This window comes from Fringilla coelebs, assembly GCF_963513975.1.
Source record: "Fringilla coelebs genome assembly, chromosome: 30".
NCBI lineage: Eukaryota > Metazoa > Chordata > Aves > Passeriformes > Fringillidae > Fringilla > Fringilla coelebs.
In genome coordinates this window covers 234,546-258,243 of record NC_140056.1, presented here as the reverse complement: position 1 = coordinate 258,243, position 23,698 = coordinate 234,546, and the positions used below count along the sequence as shown (strand labels likewise).

The window sequence follows — 23,698 nt, the reverse complement described above, 5'->3', positions numbered from 1 at the left end:
CTGGACACTGGGAGGTCATGGAATTCCTCCTGGTTTAGTGGGATCTGCTGGACACTGGGGGGTCATGGAATTCCTGCTGGTTTAGTGGGATCTGCTGGAAACTGGGGGGTCATGGAATTCCTGCTGGTTTAGTGGGATCTGCTGGACACTGGTTTAAAAACACATTGGACACTGGGGGGTCATGGAATTCTGCTGGTTTAGTGGGATCTGCTGGACACTGGTTTAAAAACACATATTTAGGATTTCCCAGCTTTCTGGTCACTGTAGCACGAGCCTCACCCAGATCCTTCTCTCCCCCCTTTGCAGGTGAACTTCCTCCCTTTGCCTTTTCTTTTTTTCTTTTTTTTTTTTTTTTCTCTTTTTTTTTTTTTTTTTTTTGGGGGAGGCTGCTTTTTATCTGAAACTTCTTTGCCTGTGAAATTGTGCAGGCCATTTATAAAATGTATTAGCTGTGTTTGAGCACTTAATGGTGTGAGCCCTTCAATCACACAGCCCTAAAATCGGCTTCAAACAAGCAATTAAGGCAAACAACAATGTATTTAAATTTAATCTCCCACAATCTCCCACAAATGACATATAAAGGTGGCTGCTTCCTCCTCTGGCTGTTCCAGCCTGCTGCTTATGGGTAATTCCGACAATTCCTCATGTTAATATGGAAATGCTGGAATCCTGGTAATTCCGGGCGGGGTGATTCATGGGGATCCAGCCTGACCTCGCGCCTGCTTTTCCCAGAACGTCCTTCAGAGCAGGGCAGGGCTGGGCTGGGGGTCCAGGGCTGGCGTGGGGGTCCAGGGCAGGACCAGCCCAGCAGGGACAGCGGGGATGGCACGGGGGATGTCCTGGGGGGACTCCGTGATGTGCCCCAGCAGCTGCTTCCTTCCCTCTGGAGCTGACTCCAGCTCCAGCTGTTATGCCCTAAACCCCTTTTCCCTCCTTTTTTTCCTCCCTTTTCCTCCTTTTTTCCTCCCTTTTCCCTCTTTTTTCCATCCTTTTACCCTCCCTTTTTCCTCCCTTTCCCCTCCCTTTTCCCTTCTTTTTCCATCCTTTTACCCTCCCTTTTTCCTCCCTTTTCCCTCTTTTTTCCATCCTTTTACCCTCCTTTTTTCCTCCCTTTTTCCTCCCTTTTCCCTCCTTTTTCCATCCTTTTACCTTCCCTTTTCCCTCCTTTTTTCCTCCTTTTTCCATCCTTTTACCCTCCCTTTTCCCTCCCTTTTCCCTTCTTTTTCCATCCTTTTACCCTCCCTTTTTCCTCCCTTTTTCCTCATTTTCCCTCCTTTTTTCTCTCTTTTTCCTCCTTTTTCCATCCTTTTACCCTCCCTTTTTCCTCCCTTTTTTCCTCCTTTTTCCATCCTTTTACCCTCCCCTTTTCCTCCCTTTTTTCCTCCTTTTTCCATCCTTTTACCCTCCCTTTTTCCTCCCTTTTTTCCTCCCTTTTCCTCCCTTTTCCCTCCTTTTTCCCGTTTGCACGCAGGAGCAGCTGCTGAGGGCAGTGAGGAGGGCACCCGAACGCGCGAGCCGGGGTGTAAACATGTTTGGGGTTGCCAGGGCTGCAGGGGGGTTATTTTGGGATCCCCAGCTGCAGCGAGCCTCAGATCCCTCCCAGGTCGGGTGTCTGGAGCCTCCCCGCAGGGACAGGTGGAGAATTCCCCTTCCCCACTCCTGCTCCTGCCCCGGGAGGGCAGGGGGAGGCTGGAGCCAGGGTGGATGGCCTGGTGAAACTGGTCTGGGTGCTCTCAATTCCGGGTGCTGTCACCCCAAACCTCTCAATTCCAGGTGCTGATCACCCCAAATCTCTTAATTCCAGATGCTGATCACCCCAAATCTCTCAATTCCGGGTGCTGATCACCCCAAATCTCTCAATTCTGGGTGCTGATCACCCCAAACCTCTCAATTCCGGGTGCTGATCACCCCAAATCTCTCAATTCCGGGTGCTGATCACCCCAAATCTCTCAATTCCAGGTGCTGATTGCCCCAAATCTCTCAATTCCGGGTGCTGATCACATCAAATCTCTCAATTCTGGGTGCTGATCACCCCAAATCTCTCAATTCCAGGTGCTGATCGCCCCAAATCTCTCAATTCTGGGTGCTGATCACCTCAAATCTCTCAATTCCGGGTGCTGATCGCCCCAAATCTCTCAATTCCGGGTGTTGAGCACCCCAAATCTCTCAATTCCGGGTGCTGATCACCCCAAATCTCTCAATTCTGGGTGCTGATCACCCCAAGCTCTCAATTCCAGATGCTGATCGCCCCAAATCTCTCAATTTTGACTGCTGTCACCCCAAATCTCTCAATTCCGGGTGCTGGGTGCTGCTGGTCATCCCAGACCTCTCAATTCCAGCCACTCCGGGGGCTGAGAGCAGGGACTGAGGGTGTTCCACCAGCTCCACCTCGTTAATTAGGGAATTAAACCTTCAGGTTAGGGGAAAATTGGGAATTAAACCTTCGTGTTTGGGGGAATTGGGGAATTTACCTTCAGGTTAGGAGAAAATTGGGAATGCAGCCTTCAGGTTTGGGGGGATTTGGGCACTGCTGTTGGAATTGGGATTTGTTCCCAAGCTCTGTGCAGTGGGACAGCTCCACCTCATTAATTAGGAAATTAAACCTTCAGCTGGCTCATTAAGGCACCCAGAGCACAGCTCTGGGAGCCACGGGGAGGTTTCCCCACATCTGGCTCCGTCTCCCCCCTTGGAAAATGGCCCCAAAGCCCCCCAGGGACCCCGCAGGTGCCAGCCTGGGGTGCTCCGGGCTCTCCTGGGCGTCCTCCTGCAGGAATTTCCCTGTTCATGAACCTGGTTGGGCACTCCTGCTGCCCAGGGCAGCGGCAGGGCGGGATGGTGAATATACTGAATATACTGAATATATTGAATATACTGAATATATACTGAATACACTGAATACACTGAATATACTGAGTATATGGAATATACTGAATATACTGAATACACTGAATATACTGAGTATATGGAATATACTGAATATACTGAATACACTGAATATACTGAGTATATGGAATATACTGAATATACTGAATACACTGAATATACTGAGTATATGGAATATACTGAATACACTGAATATATTGAATATACTGAATATACTGAGTATATGGAATATACTGAATACATTGAATACACTGAATACACTGAATATATTGAATATACTGAATACACTGATTACACTGAATATATTGAATATACTGACTATATGGAATATATGGAATATACTGAATATATGGAATATACTGAATATATGGAATATACTGAATACACTGTATATATGAAATATACTGAATATACTGAATACACTGAATATATTGAATATACTGAATATACTGAATACACTGAATACACTGAATATACTGAATATACTGAATATATGGAATACACTGGATACACTGAATATACTGAATATATGGAATACACTGGATACACTGGATATACTGAATATAGTGGATACACTGGATACAGTGAATACAGTGAATATCCTGAGTTTATGGAACACACTGGATACACTGAACACACTGAGCAGCGATCTCGGCTCCCCCAGCCCTCCCTCCGCAGCGTTTCCCTCTGCAGGGCACACAAATCATCCCTCCGGCCCTGATTGCAGAGCTCTGGTTATCCAGGCCATTCCTCAGACAATGGTTTGCTGTTTACCCCCTTCATTTCCCGGTTTATTCCCCAAACCCCGGCTCGGAGGGGCCGCGTTGTGCAGCGTCCAGGAAACGCCGAGCACAGAACTTTTCACCGGGCCAGAAAATGATTTTTTATTTTTTTCCCCTCTCTCTTCTGGCCGGTTTATTGTATCCTCTTATCTTGTCATATAATAGAAATAATGTTTATGGCGTGGAGCCTCAGCATCACTTGGCGTTTAACCAAGCTCAGGAGCCGTTTATTGCTGTGTGTGCTCTGCTGCCACGGCCATTATCCCTTAAATCTCTATTGCCGTAATGGACGGGCCGGGCGCTGCTGCGGCCTGGGCTGCTCCGGGGTGCCCAGGGTGGGGCTCCAGGGTGGGGGTCCAGGGTGGGGTGTCCAGGGCGGGGGTCCAGGGTGGGGTGTCCAAGGTGGGGTGTCCAGGGTGGGGTGTCCATTGTGGGGTGTCCAAGGTGGGGTGTCCAGTGTGGGGTGTCCAGGGTGGGTGTCCATTGTGGAGTGTCCAGGGTGGGGTGTCCAGGGTGGGGGTCCAGGGTGGGTGCCCAGGGTGGGGTGTCTAGTGGGGAGTGTCCAGTGTGGGGTTCCCAATGTGGGAATCCCAGTGTGGGGTGTCCAGTGTGGGGTGTCCAGAGTGGGGTTCCCAGTGTGGGGTTCCCAGTGTGGGGTTCCCAGTGTGGGATTCCCAGTGTGGGGTGTGCAGTGTGAGGTTCCCAGTTTGGAGTTTCCAGTTTGGGGTTTCCAACATGGAGTTCCCAGTTTGGGGTTCCCAGTTTGGGGTTTCCAGTGTGGGATTTCCAACTTGGGGTGTCCAGTGTGGGGTGTCCAGGGTGGGGTGTCCAGGGTGGGGTGTCTAGTGGGGAGTGTCCAGTGTGGGGTTCCCAATGTGGGAATCCCAGAGTGGGGTGTCCAGTGTGGGGTGTCCAGTGTGGGGTTCCCAGTGTGGGGTTCCCAGTGTGGGGTGTCCAGTGTGGGGTTCCCAGTGTGGGGTTCCCAGTGTGGGGTTCCCAGTGTGGGGTGTCCAGTTTGGGGTTCTCAGTTGGGGTTTCCAGCTGTGGCCCCTGAGCTGTGCCTGCTCCTGGTCCAGCTTCATCCCTCAGCCAGCAAGGCACCAGTTCCCCCAGTACCGGCCTGACCCTGGCACTGGGAGCAGCTCCTGTGGTGGCAGCTGCAGGAACTGCAGGGGTGGGAGCTGCAGAGGGGGGAGCTGTACTGGTGGGAGCTGCAGGGGTGGGAGCAGCACTGGTGGGAGCTGCAGGCCCAGCAGGGGTGGGAGCTGCACTGGTGGAGCTGCAGGCCCTGCAGGGGTGGGAGCTGCGCTGGTGGAGCTGCAGGCCCTGCACTGGTGGAGCTGCAGTGCTGGCTGCAGCGCTCCTGGCAGGAGGAGGCCATCGCAGCAGTCCGGGCCGTAACTCTGGGCTGTCAGCAGAGCCCTGCAGGGGTGGGAGCTGCACTGGTGGAGCTGCAGGCCCTGCACTGGTGGAGCTGCGGGGCTGGCTGCAGCGCTGCTGGCAGGAGGAGGCCATGGCAGCAGTCTGGGCTGTAACTCTGGGCTGTCAGCAGGGCCCGGCCGTCCCCCGCCCCGCGCCGAAGGTGTTTTTGGAGGTGGGGAGGGGGAAGGCTAATTTTGAATAATAATAAGCTTGAGAAGGCATCTGAAACCAGTAAACGTTTATTTTTTACACTCCTATAACTTAAAAACGGCCAAACCAATTTAAACCAAATTGGATAATAAAAAATATTGCTCCTAGGCTGAGCCCCTGTTTGCCAAGTTCCAGCCTAGAATGAATTTTTATGGCCAAATTATAAACCCCCTAGAAATGAAGGTTTAAAATGGAAATGTTGACAGACCTTTAACTACAAAAGCGCCGTAATAGAACTTCTTTTTTTCCAAAATGGCTGGTTTAAAATATAATTAAGACTTAAATATTATTTAATAGCAGCATTTCCTGTAAGTTAAAATCTTTATCATTCCTCTGGCCGGGATTCCTTGGCAGTTCTTGGAAGAGTTCTGTGGCGGGAGCACGCGGGGGCCACGGCCTCGTGTGTCACAGGGAGGGCTGGACAGCGGGACGGACAGCGGGATGGACAGATGGACAGTGGGATGGACAGATGGACACTGGGATGGACAGATGGACAGTGGGATGGACACTAGGATGGACAGTAGGATGGACACCAGGATGGACACTGGGATGGACACCAGGATGGACGGTGTCCTGAATTCTGGCTGGACTGTGGGGCTGGGCAGTGGGGCTGGACTGTGGGGCTGGACTGTGGGGCTGGACTGTGGGGCTGGGCAGTGGGGCTGGGCAGTGGGGCTGGGCAGGGTCCCAGATTCCAGCCTGGAGCTGGAGCTGGGCACTGGGGCCACCGGGATGAGCCGGGATGAGCCGGGAACAGCTGGGATGAGGCTGGAGGCTCGGTGCTGCAGTGTCCTTGCAGGGAAGGATTTCTGCTGCAGAGCCCTGCTCAGGCTTCTCCCTGCTCCCTTCCCGAGGGGGGCACGGCTCCGGGGGGGCTCTGCCCCGGGGTGGCACTGGCCCAGGGTGGCACTGGCCGAGGGTGGCACTGGCCCCGAGGTGGCACTGGCTCAGAGTGGCACTGGCCCAGGGTGGCACTGGGTTCCTCTCTCTGGAACAGGATCAGAGAGGGTTCCTCTCTCTGGATCAGGATCAGGGAGGGTTCCTCTCTCTTGAACAGGATCAGGGAGGGTTCTTCTCTCTGGAAATCGATCAGGGAGGGTTCTTCTCTCTGGAACAGGATCAGGGAGGGTTCCTCTCTCTTGAACAGGATCAGGGAGGGTTCCTCTCTCTGGAACAGGATCAGGGAGGGTTCCTCTCTCTGGAATGGGATCAGGGAGGGTTCCTCTCTCTGGAATGGGATCAGGGAGGGTTCCTCTCTCTGGAATGGGATCAGGGAGGGTTCCTCTCTCTTGGGAACCCCATCAGGGCTGCAGAAATCCCCCCCAGGAGCTGGGCCGTGCCCTCACAGGGGGTGGCTCCTTCTGGTTTGCATTTAGAGACTTTCACACCCACGGAGTTCCTGCTTTGGGCAGAGGGAGCTGAGCCAGGTCCTCACCTGGAGCTCTGCTCTGTCCCAGAAATACAAATTGTGCTGCCAGGAGCTGAGCCAGGCTCGGGCTGAGCCAGGCTCGGGCTGAGCCAGGCTTGGGCTGAGCCAGGCTCGGGCTGAGCCAGGCTTGGGCTGAGCCAGGCTTGGGCTGAGCCAGGATCGGGCTGAGCCAGGCTCGGGCTGAGCCAGGCTTGGGCTGAGCCAGGCTTGGGCTGAGCCAGGCTCAGTCGTTTCTGGTGCTCGGGGGGGAGCAGAAAGCGGCTCTGAACCGAAGCTGGAGCCTGAGCCCGGCTCAGAGCCGGGCCTGGGCTGGGTTTCTCTCGGGAACTGCAAATCCTGCGTGTTGTTTGTCCCTAAACCCCACAGAAATGGGGCTGTGGTGTGGGGGGCTGCTTGGCCAGGGAGGGAGGGGTCTCAAAGTGCAGCCAAAGCTGCCAAACCCTCCGGGTCTGAGCTTTTCCTCGCTTCCTCCCTCCCCGAGCTCTGGGTGTTTTCCTGGCAAGTGCAATATTTCCCGGTGTTAAACCCAGCATTTGGAAGTCAAGGCTGTTTGGTTTTGAAGCCTCGCTCGCTCCCTGCCTGCTGCTCTGAGACAAACTGTAAATCCTTTTTATTTTACTGTGAGAACAAATCACTGATTCCTCGGAGCAGCAGCTCTGACAAAGACCTCGTTATCAGCATCATGGATATCCCAGCATCAGCACCGCGGCAGGGACGGGGCTGGGAGGGAAAGGGATTTATCCAGCCCTCAAAAAGCTGCCCGAGTTCGCAGGATTTTCTGTAAACTTCTTGTCTAAACCCCAGCCAAGCTGTCACTTCACGGTTTAAAAACCCCAGTCTGGAGGAGGAGGAGGGGGAATGTGCCGGGCTCGGTCCCTTCCCCGCTGGTGCCGAGGGTTCCGAGGGCTGCAGGAGGGACTGGCGGCTTTCCCCGCTCCCTGCTTTTATTGAAACCCCCAAATAATCGCCTCCCGAGCCGCTCCCCCGCTCGCTGCCAGCCCGAAATCCGCCCTTTTTCTCCCAAGGATGCTTTGTTGGCTGCGGAGGCCGCTCCGCCCCTCTGCGGCAGCCGCGGGATCCATGCGGCTCTGGCAGCGGGAGCACTGGGAACACTGGGAATACTGGGAGTACTGGGAGCACTGGAGCGCGGCCGAACAGGACACAGCGTGTCCTGAGCGCCCCGGGGGCAGAACTGTCGGCAGCGGGGTGAAAACCCGCCTCGAATTCCTGTGTTTCTAGAGAAATATGTGGATTTTCACTCGGCTGTTTTTTATTTTCGGGGGTTTTTTTGCTGACGTTTTCACCCTCAGTTTCTCGGTGCTGTGTGTGAGAGCCTCTCTGGGGGTCGGGTTTGGGGTCCGTGAAGGGGGTTCGGGGTCCGTGAAGGGGGTTCGGGGTCCGTGAAGGGGGTTCGGGGTCCATAAAGGGGGTTCAGGGTCGGTAAAGGGGGTTCAGGGTCCATTAAGGCGGTTCGGGGTCCGTAAAGGAATCTCGGGGTCCATTAAGGGGGTTGGGGATCCATAAAGGGGGTTCGGGGTCCATAAAGGGGGTTCAGGGTCCATAAAGGGGGTTCAGCGTCCCTAAAGGGGGTTCGGGGTCCATAAAGGAGGCTCAGGGTCCATAAAGGGGGTTCAGGGTCCATAAAGGGGGTTCGGGGTCCGTAAAGGGGGTTCGGGGTCCATAAAGGAGGCTCAGGGTCCATAAAGGGGGTTCAGGGTCCATAAAGGGGGTTCGGGGTCCGTAAAGGGGGTTCGGGGTCCATAAAGGAGGCTCAGGGTCCATAAAGGAGGCTCAGGGTCCATAAAGGGGGTTCAGGGTCCGTAAAGGCAGTTCGGGGTCCGTAAAGGGGGTTCGGGGTCCATAAAGGAGGCTCAGGGTCCATAAAGGGGGTTCAGGGTCCATAAAGGGGGTTCGGGGTCCGTAAAGGGGGTTCGGGGTCCATAAAGGAGGCTCAGGGTCCATAAAGGGGGTTCAGGGTCCCTAAAGGGGGTTCGGGGTCCCTAAAGGGGGTTCGGGGTCCTTAAAGGGGGTTCGGGGTCCATCAAGGGGGCTGGAAGTGCCGGCAGGAGCGGAGTGTGCGCTCTGGGCTGGCTCCGCGTCCTCCTGCACAAAGGGCTGGGGATGGAGAGGCTCAGCAAAGGAAAAAAAAACACATTTGGGGTTTTTCCTAAAGGCCAGAGCCCGGGCCAAGCTCCAGCGTCCCCGCGAGTCCCGGGGGCGAGCGGGGCCAGCGCTGCCCTGGCCCCGGGCTGGGTTTTGGCCTCAGCGCGTTCCCGGTGCGCGGCACAAAAGCGAAACTCGGGCTGGGAGAGGCTGAGCGCGGCTCGGGCTCATCCCGCCCCTCGATCCTCCCTAAATCTCCGAGCCCCAGCGCCACTTTAACACCTGCTTAAGCGCCGCGGCTTCCTGCGCTCGGCCCAGCTGCTCCGCTCAAGTGATTTTTTTTTTTTTTTAATTTTTTTATATGCCGGATTAAAACAATAAAAACATTAAAGTCCTAAAATTCCCGCAGGGAATAGAGATGCAGACAATAAAGATGCGTGCGAGAGGGGCTGGGCTGGGCTGGGCTGGGGGGGCTTTGCGGCAGCGCACAAGGAGCTGCGAGCCGGGGGGAGCCGGAGCGCCCGCGGAGCCTTTGGGGCGTTTATCCCCGGGGGTGTTTGGAAACGGGAACGTCTGCGGGGGCACCGGGACGATCGCCGGGAGCTCAGAGCATCCCCCGGCGGCAGACGAGGGGGCAGAGCCGCGTCTCAAACCCCTCGTTAGGAGGAGAAAGCCCCCGAGGGGCGGCAGGGCGATCCCAGCCCGGCGGGAGCGCAGGGCAGCGCTGCTGCGATGGCTCCGCTGCTGCGATGGCTCCGCTGGTGCGATGGCTCCGCTGGTGCGATGGTTCCCGGAGCGCTTTCCCTCCCCTTCCCCTTTGCTGTGGGGCTCCGGCCCTTCCCCGCTGCCGCCGCGGCCGCCTGGCACCTGCAGAGCCACCCGGAGGTGATCCCGGGCTGCCGGAATCCGGGTGAGCCCTTCCCGGTGCCCCGCGGTGCCGGGAATCCGGGGTGAGCCCTCCCCGGTGCCCCGCGGTGCCGGGAGTTCGGGAATGAGCCTTTCCCGGTGCCCCGCGGTGCCGGGAGTTTGGGGCGAGCCCTTCCCGGTGCCCCGCGGTGCCGGGAATTCGGGAATGGGGTTTTCCTGGTCCCCTGCAGTGCCGGGAATTCGGGAATGGGGTTTTCCTGGTCCCCTGCAGTGCTTGGAATTCGGGAATGAGCCCTTCCCGGTGCCCTGCAGTGCCGGGAATCCGGGGTGAGCCCTCCCCGGTGCCCTGCGGTGCCGGGAATTTGGGGCGAGCCCTTCCCGGTGCCCCGCGGTGCCGGGAATTTGGGAATGAGCCTTTCCCGGTGCCCTGCAGTGCCGGGAGTTCAGGAATGAGCCTTTCCCGGTGCCCTGCAGTGCCGGGAATTCGGGAATGAGCCCTCCCCGGTGCCCCGCAGTGCCGGCAATTCGGGAATGAGCCTTTCCCGGTGCCCCGCGGTGCCGGGAATTCGGGAATGAGCCTTTCCCGGTGCCCTGCAGTGCCGGGAATTCGGGAATGAGCCTTTCCCGGTGCCCCGCGGTGCCGGGAATTTGGGAATGAGCCTTTCCCGGTGCCCCGCGGTGCCGGGAATTCGGCTCTGAGCCTTTCCCGGTGCCCTGCAGTGCCGGGAATTCGGGAATGAGCCTTTCCCGGTGCCCTGCAGTGCCCAGGGCTCAGCTCTGAGCCTTTCCCGGTGCCCTGCAGTGCCGGGAGTTCGGGAATGAGCCTTTCCCGGTGCCCTGCAGTGCCGGGAGTTCGGGAATGAGCCTTTCCCGGTGCCCTGCAGTGCCGGGAGTTTGGGAATGAGCCTTTCCCGGTGCCCTGCAGTGCCGGGAATTCGGGAATGAGCCTTTCCCGCTGTGCCCCGGGCTCGGCCCTGAGCCCTCCCTGCCCTGCAGCCCCTGCAGTCCCCTCGTCCCCTGCTCCCAGCCCAGCCCGGGGCTGGGGTGGCCCCGGTGGCGGCTCCGGGGCCGGGCAGGCGATTCCCAGCCCGGTTTGTGTCACGGCCGTGCCAGAGCCGGGCTGGTGCTGCCGCAGCGCCCCGGCCTCTGCAGAGCTCCGGAGCAGAATTCCAACGCTCCCTGCCGGGTTTTACCGCCCAAACGTGGGCAGGAGGGGCGGCTCAGGCTCCTCAAGGATGGGTTTTGGTGACCTTGGCTTTGTGTTTCCACATCGCTGCACCAGCACCTCGCCGTGGATGTGGGGGAAGCTGCTGGGGAAGGTTTTCCGGGCTCCTCAGGGCCGTGTCTGCTCGGGGGCTGCAGGTGGGAGGGTTTGGGGCGCCAGGACGTGACTGGGGAGCCAAGCACAGCTGGGAGGCTCCGGCTTTGGCTGGGAATGGCGTCGGGATCGCGCCGGTGTTCGCCCCCCGAGCCTGATCCCGTCACAGAGTGGGGGTGGGAAAACGGGAGGAAGGCAAGGAGCCTCTGCCCCAAAAACCTGACCCCTGGCTGGGAAAACCCTGCACCTTCTGAAAACCGACCGCAGACGATTTTGGGGGAAGAAAGAGGGATCTGGGAGCTGCAGGATGGAGTCAGGCATGGGAGTGTGCTGGGAGAAACCATAAATCTCCGGGGAGAAGAGGGTCACTGAGAACCTCATCAGGGTGGGAGCAGCAGCTCCACGTTAATGTGCCCATAAATCCCCGTTCCGATAAAACAGGTGGCTCTTCCAAGAGGCAAAAAGAGGCAAACGCTGATTTTTTTTTCTTTTTTTTTCTGCTGCTGCTGCTCTCCTTTTTTAAAAGCTTTAATTACCGCAGTGCTGACGGCTCGGCGCAGGCAGGAGCCGGGAATGCGGCTGGATGTGGGAAGCAGGGGCAGGGGAGGAGGGAAGGGAGCTGCAGGTTGGCCAAAATCTCCAGGGGGAGGCACAAAAAGGAGTTTTTACACAGGAACGGAGGCACAAAAAGGAGTTTTTATTGCAGGGATCGAGGGTGGCATGGATGGAAAATTTCAGGTGCTTTGGTAGCGGGGATGGGGAAGATGAAGGGACCTGCAGGGTGGGAATTGGAGCTCTGGGGAGGGTCTGGGAGCTCCGTGAACAGGGAGGGCAGCAGGGACAGGATTGCACTCCCCAGCCTGGCCCGGGACACCTCAGGGTGAAACACCCTGGGGGCAGGGCCAGGCCCAGGGGTTCCTGCAGCTCCCTCCCAAAGTATCCCCAGATCTCAGTTTGCCCCCCTGTTCTGTGCCTCTCCCACCCCTCAGGAATTCCCTCTCCCCGTTTTTGGGTTGTTTTTAACCCAGGCACCCCCGGATCCGCGGGTCCCTGCAGCTTTTCCCTCCACGGCGCCGTTACAGGGGACAAACCCCAAACCCCAAAGCCTTGAGTGACTCGAATTCTCTTTGTGTTTGACCTGCTGCCCTTCCCAGGCAGCTGCTGCTGCTGCAGCTTCCCCAGGAGATAAATCCGCACAAAAACCCCTTTTCCAGGCGATAAAGCCATCAGCAGAGGCTCCACGCCGTGAATGGGTGGGCACATTCCCAACGCTGCGCTGAATTGAAGGAAATCGCCATTCCAGGCCCTTAAAAAGCTGAATGGGGCCGCGGCATCCTCCGGGTGATTGTGGCAGTCCCAAGGTCAAGGCTGAGTCAGGGCGGGCTCCCGGCCCGGGCACAGGGGCACAGCCAGCCCCCCTCGGGGCCCGCTGTGGGGCAGGGGCTCTTTTGGGGTCCTGGAGCCGACATTTGGGTCGGGGTTTGTTTGGGTTAGGGTTTGGTTTAGGGCTGGGGCATTTGGGTTGGGGTTTGTTTGAGTTAGGGTTTGTTTTAGGGCTGGGGCATTTGGGTTAGGGTTTGTTTGGGTTGAGGTTTGTTTGGGTCAGGGTTTGTTTGGGTCAGGGTTTGTTTGGGTCAGGGTTTGTTTTAGGGCCAGGGCATTTGGGTTGGTGTTTGTTTGGGCTAGGATTTGTTTTGGGGTCATGGAGCCCATGTTTGGGTTAGGGTTTGGTTTAGGGTTGTGGAGCTGACATTTGGGTTAGGATTTGTTTGGGTTAGGGTTGTTTTGGGGTCGTGAAGCCGACGTTTGTGTGGTTAGGGTTTGTTTTGGTGTTGGGGTTTGTTTTAGGGCTCTGGAGCCGACGTTTGGGGAAGGAGCCGTCGGTGCCTTTGTTCCCGGGCTCGTTCGGTGCGCGGCCCCGGAGCCGCTCGGAGGAGGAGGAGGAGGACGGAGCCTCCCCGGCTGCCGGGGCTGTCTGGGCCCGGCGGGGATTGATGGCTCGCCAAGGTCACTCGGAGGGGCCGCGGCGCTGCCGGGACGCGGCGCTGGCCCCGTGATTCACACCCCGAGCGGGATCCCGGGGGATGCGGGGCCGGCTCCGCGGCCGCTGACGCTCCCGCGGCGGCTCCACCCCGCTCACCCCGGTGACCGCCGCGGGGCCGCTCCGCTCGCCTCCCCTGGCAGCCGTAATTAACGCCCGGCTGTTAATCACCCGCGCTCGGATGGAGAGCAAAGCGGGATTTCAGAGCGCTCCGCCGTGCTCGGGGATCGCCGCGTCCCCGCGGGGTTTTGGGGTTTAAAAACCCCATCCTGCGGGGTTTTGGGGTTTAAAACCCCATCCCGCAGGGTTTGGGGGATTTAAAAACCTCATCCCGCGGGGTTTGGGGGTACCAAAATCCCAATCCGCGGGGTTTTGGGGGTACCAAAATCCCAATCCTCGGGGTTTTGGGGGTCTGCTCTGTGGGGCCAGCTGTGTCCAGCTGTGCCCAGGTGTGCCCAGCTGTGCCAGCCACGGCGCTGCTCCTGCCCAGGTGCTCCACAACCCGACTCGTCCATCTGCTCCCTCCCAAAGCCCCGAGCTCGGGAGATCCCCGGGCGGGTTTTGGCGGTGAGGAATCCCACGGGATCGCCCCGTGCCCGGCCTTCCTGTCCCGGCTCCGCTCCTGTCCCGGCTCCGCTCCCTGGTGCTCGGCTCTGCCCGGGGAGATTCCGCTGAAATTCAAGGGGAAAATGAAAATGAAAAAGGGCCGCGGAATGCGGAGCTGGTGGAGGGTTTTGCCCCGGACGTCCTTGGCTCCTCACGTACCGAGCCAGATGCTTCCTCCCCCTGCCCGAACACCTGCATTCCAGGAGGGGGCTGTGCCTGGGAAGCCCTTTGGGATGAGCAAAGCCATAGAAATGTAAATTAAATTATTTACCTACTCCCAGTTAAACGCTCTGCCCTTCTGGCCAAGGAGGATGGCGGTGGGATGGGGTGGGCTCCAGAACCCGCTCAGCTCTTTGTGTAAAATTGCAGGGAACTTTGGGGAGTGACCTACCAAAAAAAATTATCTGAGCAAACGAGGGAAAAAAATCTCAATTGCGGTGCTTTGCACAATGTTCCGTGGGGCTGCTGGGCCGGGGATTCCTCAGCCAGCGCTGGCCAGAGCTTGATTATTATTGTTATTCCTCCCTTTTTTTCTTTTTTTCTTTTTTTTTTTTTTTTTTTTGCACACAAGGAAGGACCCGGAATCAATCACGGGGCAGGAGGGAGCAGCATTTTAAAGGGAAAGGCAGAGACACAGCGTCCCTGGAGTCGCCAGAGCCAAAAATACCATTTCAGGGTTTAAATCTCGCTGCCCTTTAGCTGGGGTGCAGCTGGTGGGGAGGAATGGCTCCAAATGCACCCCGGGGCTGCCGCAGCCTCCCCGCTTTCCACGGAGCCGGCGGGAATCGGCTTTTCCTGCTGCCCGCGGCTCGGGGGGCTCGGGGGGCTCGGGGGTCGGTGCGGAGCGGCTCCGGCCGGGCAGGGCAGGGCAGGGCAGGGCAGGGCAGGGCAGGGCAGGGCAGGGCAGGGCAGGGCAGGGCAGGGCAGGGCAGGGGGTGACCTCTCCCGGCTCTTCCTCCCCTCCAGGTTTTCCCTGGACTGTAGAACGCGGCCCCGCCGTGGAGCCCGAGCGCTCCCGGCTCCTTTCCCGGTCTGGTTTTCCTTCCTGAGCTGCTCCTTCCAAACCTTCCCCCCTCCTCCTCCTCCTCCTCCCCACGGCAGGACCGGGAGCGGAGCCGCTTCCCGTCCCTCCTCCGGCCGTGGGGAGCGGCCCCGAGCTCTGCCGGGCACCCCCGGGCACCCCCGGCCCCCAAATCTGCGCCTCTCCTCTCCTGTGGCCGCTGGCGCGGGTCCGTTCGGAAAAGGCAAACGGACAGACGGGTCCGTTTGTCCGTGCGGGTTGGGTTCTGCCGAGCCGACCGTGCGTGCGGCGCTGCCCCCGCACCCGACACCGCCTTCCTCGCCGTGATTGCCGCGCTCCCCCGGCCGCTGAGCCGTGAATCGCCGCGCATCGGGGCGCTCGGGGCACTCGGGCGAATTGATCCGTGCGGCCGGGGAGGGAATGACCCGGATCGCTCAGCCGGGACATGGGAGATGGGAGATGGAGCCAGCGCCGGGGTCACAGCACACCCGGGACAGCGCCGGGGTCACAGCACACCCGGGACAGCGCTGGGGTCACAGCACACCCGGGACAGCGCCGGGGCCACAGCACACCCGGGACAGCCACCGGGGCCACAGCACACCCGGGACAGCCACCGGGGCCACAGCGCACCCGGGACAGCCACCGGGGCCACAGCACACCCGGGACAGCACCGGGGCCACACACCCGGGACAGCGCCGGGGTCACAGCACACCCGGGACAGCGCCGGGGCCACACACCCGGGACAGCGCCGGGGTCACAGCACACCCGGGACAGCGCCGGGGCCACAGCACACCCGGGACAGCCACCGGGGCCACAGCAAACCCAGGACAGCCACCGGGGCCACAGCACACCCGGGACAGCCACCGGGGTCACAGCACACCCGGGACAGCCACCGGGGTCACAGCACACCCGGGACAGCGCCGGGGCCACAGCACACCCGGGACAGCGCCGGGGCCACAGCGCACCCGGGACAGCGCTGGGGTCACAGCACACCCGGGACAGCGCCGGGTCCCCTGCCCACGGGGCCACCCTGACCCCGCCTGGGCCACCCTGCGCCTGTGCCCGGCGAGCGGGGAATGGAAATGAGCTGGGAACATCTCTGCAGCCTGGAAACCCGAACCCAAAGGGTGGCAGCTTTTAAAGGCGGCGGTGACTTTGAGCTCGGCTCGTGCTCGCCCTGCATCATTTCCCTCCCGCACCGCAGTGCAGCCTCCTGCTGCTCCCTTGTGTCCCCTCCGTGCTCAGGTGTGTCAGGGCAGTGTCCCCGCGGGTACGGCGGCTCCAGCCCTGTGGCCAGGGTGACTCCAGTGCTGTCACCACGGTGGCTCCAGCGCTGTCACCGCGGTGGCTCCAGCCCTGTCACCGCGGTGGCCCCAGCCCTGTGGCCGCGGTGACTCCAGCCCTGTCACCGCGGTGGCCCCAGCCCTGTCACCATGGCAGCTCCAGCCCCGAGGCCAGGGTGGCTCCAGTGCCGAGTCACGGTCGGAGCAGAGCTCAGCCTCCCCGCGGCGCTGACAGCTCGTTAATTAATTCCGTTAATTCCGCCGTGAGCGGCCCCGCAGCCCCCCCGGCCCTCCCGGCAGTCCCAGCCCGGGAACGTCGGTGCTGCCGCAGCCGCAGCCCGGGGCTCCACCGGGAATTCCGGCCCGGGAGCCGCTCGGTGCTGGGCTCTGAGCGGGACCGGCGAGGTTAAACCCTGCCCCAGGCTCCCCATCCTGGGGGCTGCGGCAGCCCCGGCGCTCGCCTGACCCCCCCGCAGCAAACAGCGGCTCTCCAAAAAGCAGGAAAACCCCCGAGCAGCCAACCAAGCCCTTGTCGCTCGTGTCGTGCTCGTTAAACTGCTGGAGAAATCCCCTCCCGCCCGCCCGGGGCTGTCGCGGCAGCTGGCAGCATTGTGTGCGCCGTTACCGACGGCTGCGACGAGCGCATTCATCGCGGAGCTGTCACGGCCCGGGGGCACCGGGCGCCCGGGGCCTCGGGGCCGTTCGGGCTGCGGCACCGCGGGTTCGCCCGGCCCGGCCCGGCCCGGCCCGGCTTCACGGGGAAAACGCCGAATTTGGGGCTGCAGGAGCGGCTCCAGCCTGGGAAACCCCGAGGGCCCGGCTGGCAGCGCGCTCGCCCTGCTCCTGTCCCTCGCCCCAAAGACTTTACAGCCAACATCTTCTTTTTAATTCCGACACCCGCAAAATAGCAGCTGAAATAACCCTGCTGTATGTCAGCTGCTGATGGAAGGAGATTAAATATTAAAGCCAGCGCTGTGGCTTTAACTCATTCCATTTTTTTCCCTACTCTCCCCCCCTCCTCTCCCCCTCTGCTTCCCCTCTCTGTGTAAAATGACATGATTTAGAGCCCAAGTGCCAGACTCAGCCTCTGGGTTTCGGCGTTTGGAAATGTGTGCAGAAAGATATATTGTGTCTGTGAGCATTTCTGCGCAGGGAAGGAGAGAGCTCCCGAGCTGTGAGCCCACATAAAGATGTTAAATAGAGCTGTAACGCGCTCCCGACGCACGGAAAGTGCCGGGGAAAAAAAAAAAAATTAGGGAAAAAAAAAATCCGGCAATGAAGGAAAATGAAAGATTAAAATAAACCTGGCGTTGGCGAGGCCGGGCTGGGGCTGGTGGGAGAGACACGACCCTGCTCTACACCTCCCGCTCTTCCCTCCCTGACCTAAAAATCACATTTATATCGCACAAAACGGAGCGGGCGAATTGGGAATTTTCTTCTTTTTCATTTTCCCCCACCCCCCGTCTCAGGTGCTCAGATTTCCGACGCCGCCCGCTCGCTAAATATTCATCCCGGCCCCGCACAAAAGCCGGGTTTATTTCCCTCGGTTCACCCCGTCCCAGCAGGGTCCCACCGCGGGCAGCCGAATTCCATAAAACCCGAGGATTTTGGGGCCAAAACCGTGGAAAACGTGGGTGTCCCTTCCCCTGCAGGGCCCCTCGATTCCCGAATTCCCGAATTCCCTCGCTGCCGCTCCTTTGTTCCGAGCGTTTCGGGGTCGCCGGGATCTGTGAAAGCTCCTTGGACAAAAAGGGTTTGTGGGAGGCTGGAGGGAGCAGCGGGGAGGAAAAACCCCAGATCAGGCGGATTTTGGCCGAGCTGCGGAGGAGTTTTATTTCGGGTTTATTCAGGGTTTGGTTACGGAGCGCAGCCGGGGCAGCCGGGGTTCGGTCTGTGCCTGGAGTTCCGCAGGCAGAAACCTCTTGGCTCCCTCCCGCCAGCTCCGATTTCTCTAAATCTGAGCCCAAATCACAGCACAGCGCCCTGTGAGCTCCGTGTGACCCCCTTGTCCTTGAGCCCGGGCAGGGGGGGCTGGGGCTGGGTGGGACCCGGGTCTGGGTGTCCCCTGCCACCGAGAGGGTGTCCCCTGCCACCGAGGAGGTGTCCCCTGGCACCGAGAGGGTGTCCCCTGGCACCGAGGTGTCCCCTGCCACCGAGGAGTCCCCTGCCACCGAGGGATTGTCCCCTACCACCGAGGGGGTGTCCCCTGCCACCGAGGGATTGTCCCCTACCACCGAGGGATTGTCCCCTACCACCGAGGGGGTGTCCCCTGCCACCGAGGGATTGTCCCCTGCCACCGAGGGATTGTCCCCTACCACCGAGGGATTGTCCCCTGCCACCAAGGAGTCCCCTGGCACCGAGGGATTGTCCCCTGGCACCGAGGGATTGTCCCCCCCCGTGCTCAGCTCCAAAACACAGATTTATTTGCCCAAACGGCAGAGCCATAAATAAAGCCGTGCTCAGCCCCCGTGGGTGTCACGCTGGAGCGGCCCCACAGGAGCAGGTGGCTCCGGGTGGGTTTGGGCTGCCTGGAGAGGGAGGGAAGGAAGGGGAGAGGGCAGGGATGTGCTGCTGCTCTGCTGCTCTGCTGCTGCTCTGCTGCTGCTCTGCTGCTGCTGCAGCGTTTCCGTGCCCAGAGCGCTGCGGAGCCCGGCCCGTTTGTCGCAGTCTATTAGGAGAGACTGCAATCCATCCTGAGCTTTATGGGGCTGTGCTTTAACCCCGTCCCTGCCTCGCTCCCCCTCCCTGCCGCCTTTGTCTGCCTTCCCCGGCCCCAAAGCCGGCCCCAAAGCCCTCCAGGGGGGTTTACCCTCCCGAGGGATGGGGTCTGTCCTGCGGCTCTCCCCGCGGTGGGGTTTGGGTGGGGGGGAGATGCTCCCCCTCCATCGCTCCACAAGAACTCAGGAGCTGAATCTCCAGCTGGGGGCCGGCTCTGCCTCACCCCACGCAGGAAAAGTTGCCCAAATTGCGCCAAATTCGCCTCTTCCTCAGCCAGCATAGAGTGGGAATTTTGGGGTGCAGAATTCCCGTGCATTTCCATCAGCTGCAGCCGCCGCCTCGCGCCATCACCTAAAAATCAGATTATTAAAAATCCTTGCCCCCCACCCCGCAGGACCCCTGACAGAGGCTTTTCCCTTTCCCCCTCTGCTCCCACTGCCTGTCCTGTGTCCCACAGCCCTGTCCTGGGTCCCACAGCCCTGTCCTGTGCTCCCACAGCCCTGTCCTCTTCTGTCCCCTCTCCCACAGCCCTGTCCTCTTCTGTCCCCTCTCCCATAGCCCTGTCCCCTTCTGTCCCCTCTCCCACAGCCCTGTCCCCTTCTGTCCCCTCTCCCACAGCCCTGTCCCCTCTCCCACAGCCCTGTCCCCTCTCCCCCAGCCCTGTCCCCTCTCTCTCAGCCCTGTCCTGTGTCCCACAGCCCTGTCCCCTTCTGTCCCCTCTCTCTCAGCCCTGTCCCCTCTCCCCCAGCCCTGTCCCCTTCTGTCCCCTCTCCCACCCCCACATCCTCTCCCACCCCCATCTCCATCCTCCTCTCCCCCCCAGCCCCACGGCAGGACGAGCAGTAAACCCAGAGCGCGTTTATTCCCCATTTTGTGACCGCTTTGATTGCAGAGGTTCACCAACGAGGACCACCTGGCGGTGCACAGGCACAAGCACGAGATGACATTGAAATTCGGCCCCGCTCGCACCGACTCCGTCATCATCGCAGGTACGTGCCCGGCCCGCGCCCGCGAGATTGATGCCAGGGACCAGATGCACTGCAAAACCCATAAAACCTCCTGTGATCTGCATTTAATCAGGCCAAAAGGAAAGCCAGAGCCTTCCAAGTTTTTTTTTTTTTTCTTTTTTTATGGTGGTATCAGGTTTTGTGGGGTTTGGGGGATTTTTTTTTTTTTAAATTTTTTTTTTAAGCTCTCGCCCTTTTTTATTAAAGGCTGGAGGATTTATGGCCAGAAGGGCTTTCACGTCTCTGCGTGTGCTTTGAGGACGATGAACCAAACCTGACAGAGCAGCTTCCCCTCTCAGCCCAGGTGTCAATTTTCCCCAGCTTTTAGGAAGCTGCAGTTCATAAATTAAAGCCCCAGAGCTCTGCAGAGCCCCGGCGAGGAGCTCCCACAGCACCTGGGCATGCAAGTGAGGGGGGAGCCCAAACCCCAGAGACCTCAGGGTCCCTCCTGTCCCTCCTGTCCCTGCTGGTGACCAGGCTGCTCCTGAGGGGCAGCAGAGGGGACGCCCTTCCTGCCCTCCCAAACTGAGCCTGGCAGCTCCTGCCCCGCTCACCTCCGAGCTGAGCAGGGAGGGGGATCCAGCCGGGCTCGGAGGGTTTGGGGCGAGCTGTGGCTGTGGGCAGAATTCATCCCCAGTGGGAATTTCAGGATTTCTCTCCCTGGCAAGGGTGAAACGCTTCAGGAATACAAAGAACCGAGGTCACCCCTGACACTCAGGGGGCTGCTCTGGGGTAAAACACCAAAAAAACCCCAAACAAACCAAATTTATCCCTGGGCAGTGCCCCCAAAGCAGTGCAGGCCCCGTGTGCACGGACAGGGGGGTGAGGGCTGTAAAACCCTGCTGGCTTCGAGCCGTGGGATCAGCTGTTATTGCCTGAAATTCCACCGATCCCAGGGTTTTCTGAGCCACCATTTTGGCTCTGGGGTTTCTGGGACCATTTTGGCTCTGGGATTTTTGGGATCATTTCTTCTCTGGGGTTTGTTGCTCCCTCCCCACCTCCCCAGGAGCAGGACCTGGCCCAGGCGGATCACAGAGATCTCCTGGGGGGGAGAGGGATTTTTATGGGAACCTGTGGAGAGCTGCTCGGCTCGGGGCAGGAGCAGGGAGGCTCCAGCTTTGTTCCTACACCCTGGAATGTCTGCAGCAGCTCGGGAGGGAGCCCGGAGGAGCCCCGGGGCTGCTGGACCCGCACAGCCAGCCTCCTGCAGGGGATGGGGACGGTGGGGTGCCGGGGTTTAGGGCTGGATCCACCCGGCACAGCCAGCCTCCTGCAGGGGGATGGGGACGGTGGGGTGCCGGGGTTTAGGGAGGGTGCCCAGAGGGGGATTTTGCTTCATGGCAAACCCAGCAGAGGGAGGGTTTGGGGCCGGGCTCAATCACCCCAGGGATGCTCTTTGTGCTGGAAAATCCCGGTGTTTTCCTGCGGGGTGGGGTTCCCCACCGAGCTGGAACTGCAGCAGGGAGGCTCCTTGGGCTTTTCTGGGCTGGGTGATGGCCAGAGAGGCCGGGAGTGGACTGTGAATGGGGTGGGGAACAGGAGTGGACTGTGAATGGGGTGGGGAGCAGGACTGGACCTGTTAATGGGGTGGGGAACAGGACTGGACCTGTTACTGGGGTGGGGAACGGGACTGGACCTGTTAATGGGGTGGGGAACGGGACTGGACCTGTTAATGGGGTGGGGAACGGGACTGGACTGTTAATGGGGTGGGGAACGGTCCCACAGGCAGGGCTGGGCACAGCAGGGCCGGGAGAGAGCCCAGGAATCGCTCTGGGGTTCAGAGGTCCCACAGGGAGGAAGAGAGCATTCCCAGGAATCGCTCTGGGGCTCAGAGCTGGCACAGGGAGAGGAGCATTCCAGGGAATCACTTTGGGGTTCAGAGCTGGCACGGGGAGGGCAGAGAGCATTCCAGGGAATCACTTTGGGGCTCAGAGCTGGCACGGGGAGGGCAGAGGCTCTGCCCGGCCCTGGGGCTGCTCTCCCCTCTCCTCAGTCCCTGTGTTGATGATTTCAGGGAGATCCCACTCCCGATTTCCCCTCCTTGTCCAGCTGAGGACGGGGCAGCCCCCCGGGGTGGGAGGGACGGGAATCCCACAGCCAGGAATTCCCAGAAATCCTCTCCCTCCAGTGATTATTCCCTTAAACACCCGAGAAACAAAACCAGCACAAAATGATTGTTCCAAAGTGTCGCTGGCTGTCCCCGGGGTGACACCCGCACTCCCCAGGGCTCCCCAGTGAAGGACTGGGGTGGGAAAATGGGTTTTTTTTGCTCTCCCTGACCAATTCTCGGTGTTCCAACCCGACCCAGATCAGACCCCGACCCCGACGCGGTTCCTGAAGAACTGTGAGGAGGTGGGACTCTTCAACGAGCTGGCCAGCTCCTTCGAGCACGAGTTCAAGAAAGCTGCTGAGGATGATGAGAAAAAGGCAAGAGGCTGCGGCTGCACTGGGAGGACTGGGAGGGACTGGGGGCCGCTCCTGTGGCAGGCACCGGCCCTGGGGTAGAATTTGCTGCCGTGTGGGGTCTTGTTTTTGTAACTCGGGTGACTTTGGCTGCTTTTCCCACTCATCCTGGCCTGCCGAGAGCAGATTTAATGGTTTATTATTCCTTTGGCTTTGCACTTCGAAAAAAGGGGGGGGAACTAGAGAGGGGGAGTACCCAAAATACAGCTCGGGAAGGAGCTGCAGGACCCGGGCTGGGAGCAGAACCCCCTCGGGGCCGAGATCCGGCGGGGTCCAGCCTTGGAGGGGCAGGCAGGGGCTGGGGGGGCAGCGGGGCGTTGATCCAGCGCGGCAGCTCGGTGGAAAAGAGCAGCTTTCGCTAACAAAGAGCTCTCCGCTCCGCCAGCGCCATCGATCCAGGCTGCCCCCGCAGCCCGGCGAGCGCCAGGGGCTGAAGGACAACGGGATCTCATCAGAAAGCAGCTAATTAAGGACATTTCCAGCCCCCGCCCCTCCCCGCTCGCCGGGCGGGAGCAGCAGCAGATGCGTGCCGGGCGCTCAGCCTGGCACATACATTTACTAAATTGATCTATGTCCGTGCATACGCTCGCAGTCAGCGGCGCTGCTCGGAAATAAACTGCGGGAGCCGAGCCGCGTAAATCTTCCCGAGATGGGGAACGGAGGAATTCAGAATTAAAACTGAAACCTGCCTTCCCAGCCGCTCCCCCCCTCGCCAATAACAGGCTCTTTAAACCGAAATTGATCTCTCTCATTGGTATGCGGCTGCGGCAAAGGCTCTGCCCTTTGTTCTGGAGCGGGGAAGGGAGGCAGGAGCAGCCGGGAATGGAGGGCAGGAACAGCCGGGGATGGAGGGCAGGAACAGCCGGGGATGGAGGGCAGGAACAGGCAGGGATGGAGGGCAGGAACAGCCGGGGATGGAGGGCAGGAACAGGCAGGGATGGAGGGCAGGAACAGCCCGGGATGGAGGGCAGGAACAGCCGGGGATGGAGGGCAGGAACAGCCGGGGATGGAGGGCAGGAGTGGCCCGGGATGGAGGGCAGGAGCAGCCCAGGATGGAGGGCAGGAACAGCCCGGGATGGAGGGCAGGAGCAGCCGGGAATGGAGGGCAGGAACAGCCCGGGATGGAGGGCAGGAACAGCCGGGGATGGAGGGCAGGAACAGCCGGGGATGGAGGGCAGGAACAGGCAGGGATGGAGGGCAGGAACAGCCGGGGATGGAGGGCAGGAACAGCCGGGGATGGAGGGCAGGAACAGGCAGGGATGGAGGGCAGGAACAGCCGGGGATGGAGGGCAGGAACAGGCAGGGATGGAGGGCAGGAACAGCCCGGGATGGAGGGCAGGAACAGGCAGGGATGGAGGGCAGGAACAGCCCGGGATGGAGGGCAGGAGCAGCCGGGAATGGAGGGCAGGAACAGCCCGGGATGGAGGGCAGGAACAGACAGGGATGGAGGGCAGGAACAGCCAGGGATGGAGGGCAGGAACAGGCAGGGATGGAGGGCAGGAACAGCCGGGGATGGAGGGCAGGAACAGCCGGGGATGGAGGGCA

At 59.9% G+C, this 23,698-nt stretch overlaps 1 protein-coding gene across 3 annotated transcripts in view; it reads left to right on the top strand.

The window, feature by feature from the left end:
- LOC311164244 (cyclic AMP-dependent transcription factor ATF-7) overlaps nt 1–23,698 on the top strand; it is a gene marked incomplete at its 3' end in the record, with an annotated part of 50,246 nt that overhangs the window by 14,349 nt on the left and 12,199 nt on the right. For all 3 annotated transcript variants that reach the window (XM_084223615.1, XM_084223616.1, XM_084223617.1), the window contains exons 3-4: nt 19,576–19,672; nt 21,999–22,117. In XM_084223615.1, the coding sequence (XP_084079741.1) occupies nt 19,576–19,672; nt 21,999–22,117 (216 nt within the window). The remainder of the gene's footprint in view (nt 1–19,575; nt 19,673–21,998; nt 22,118–23,698) is intronic.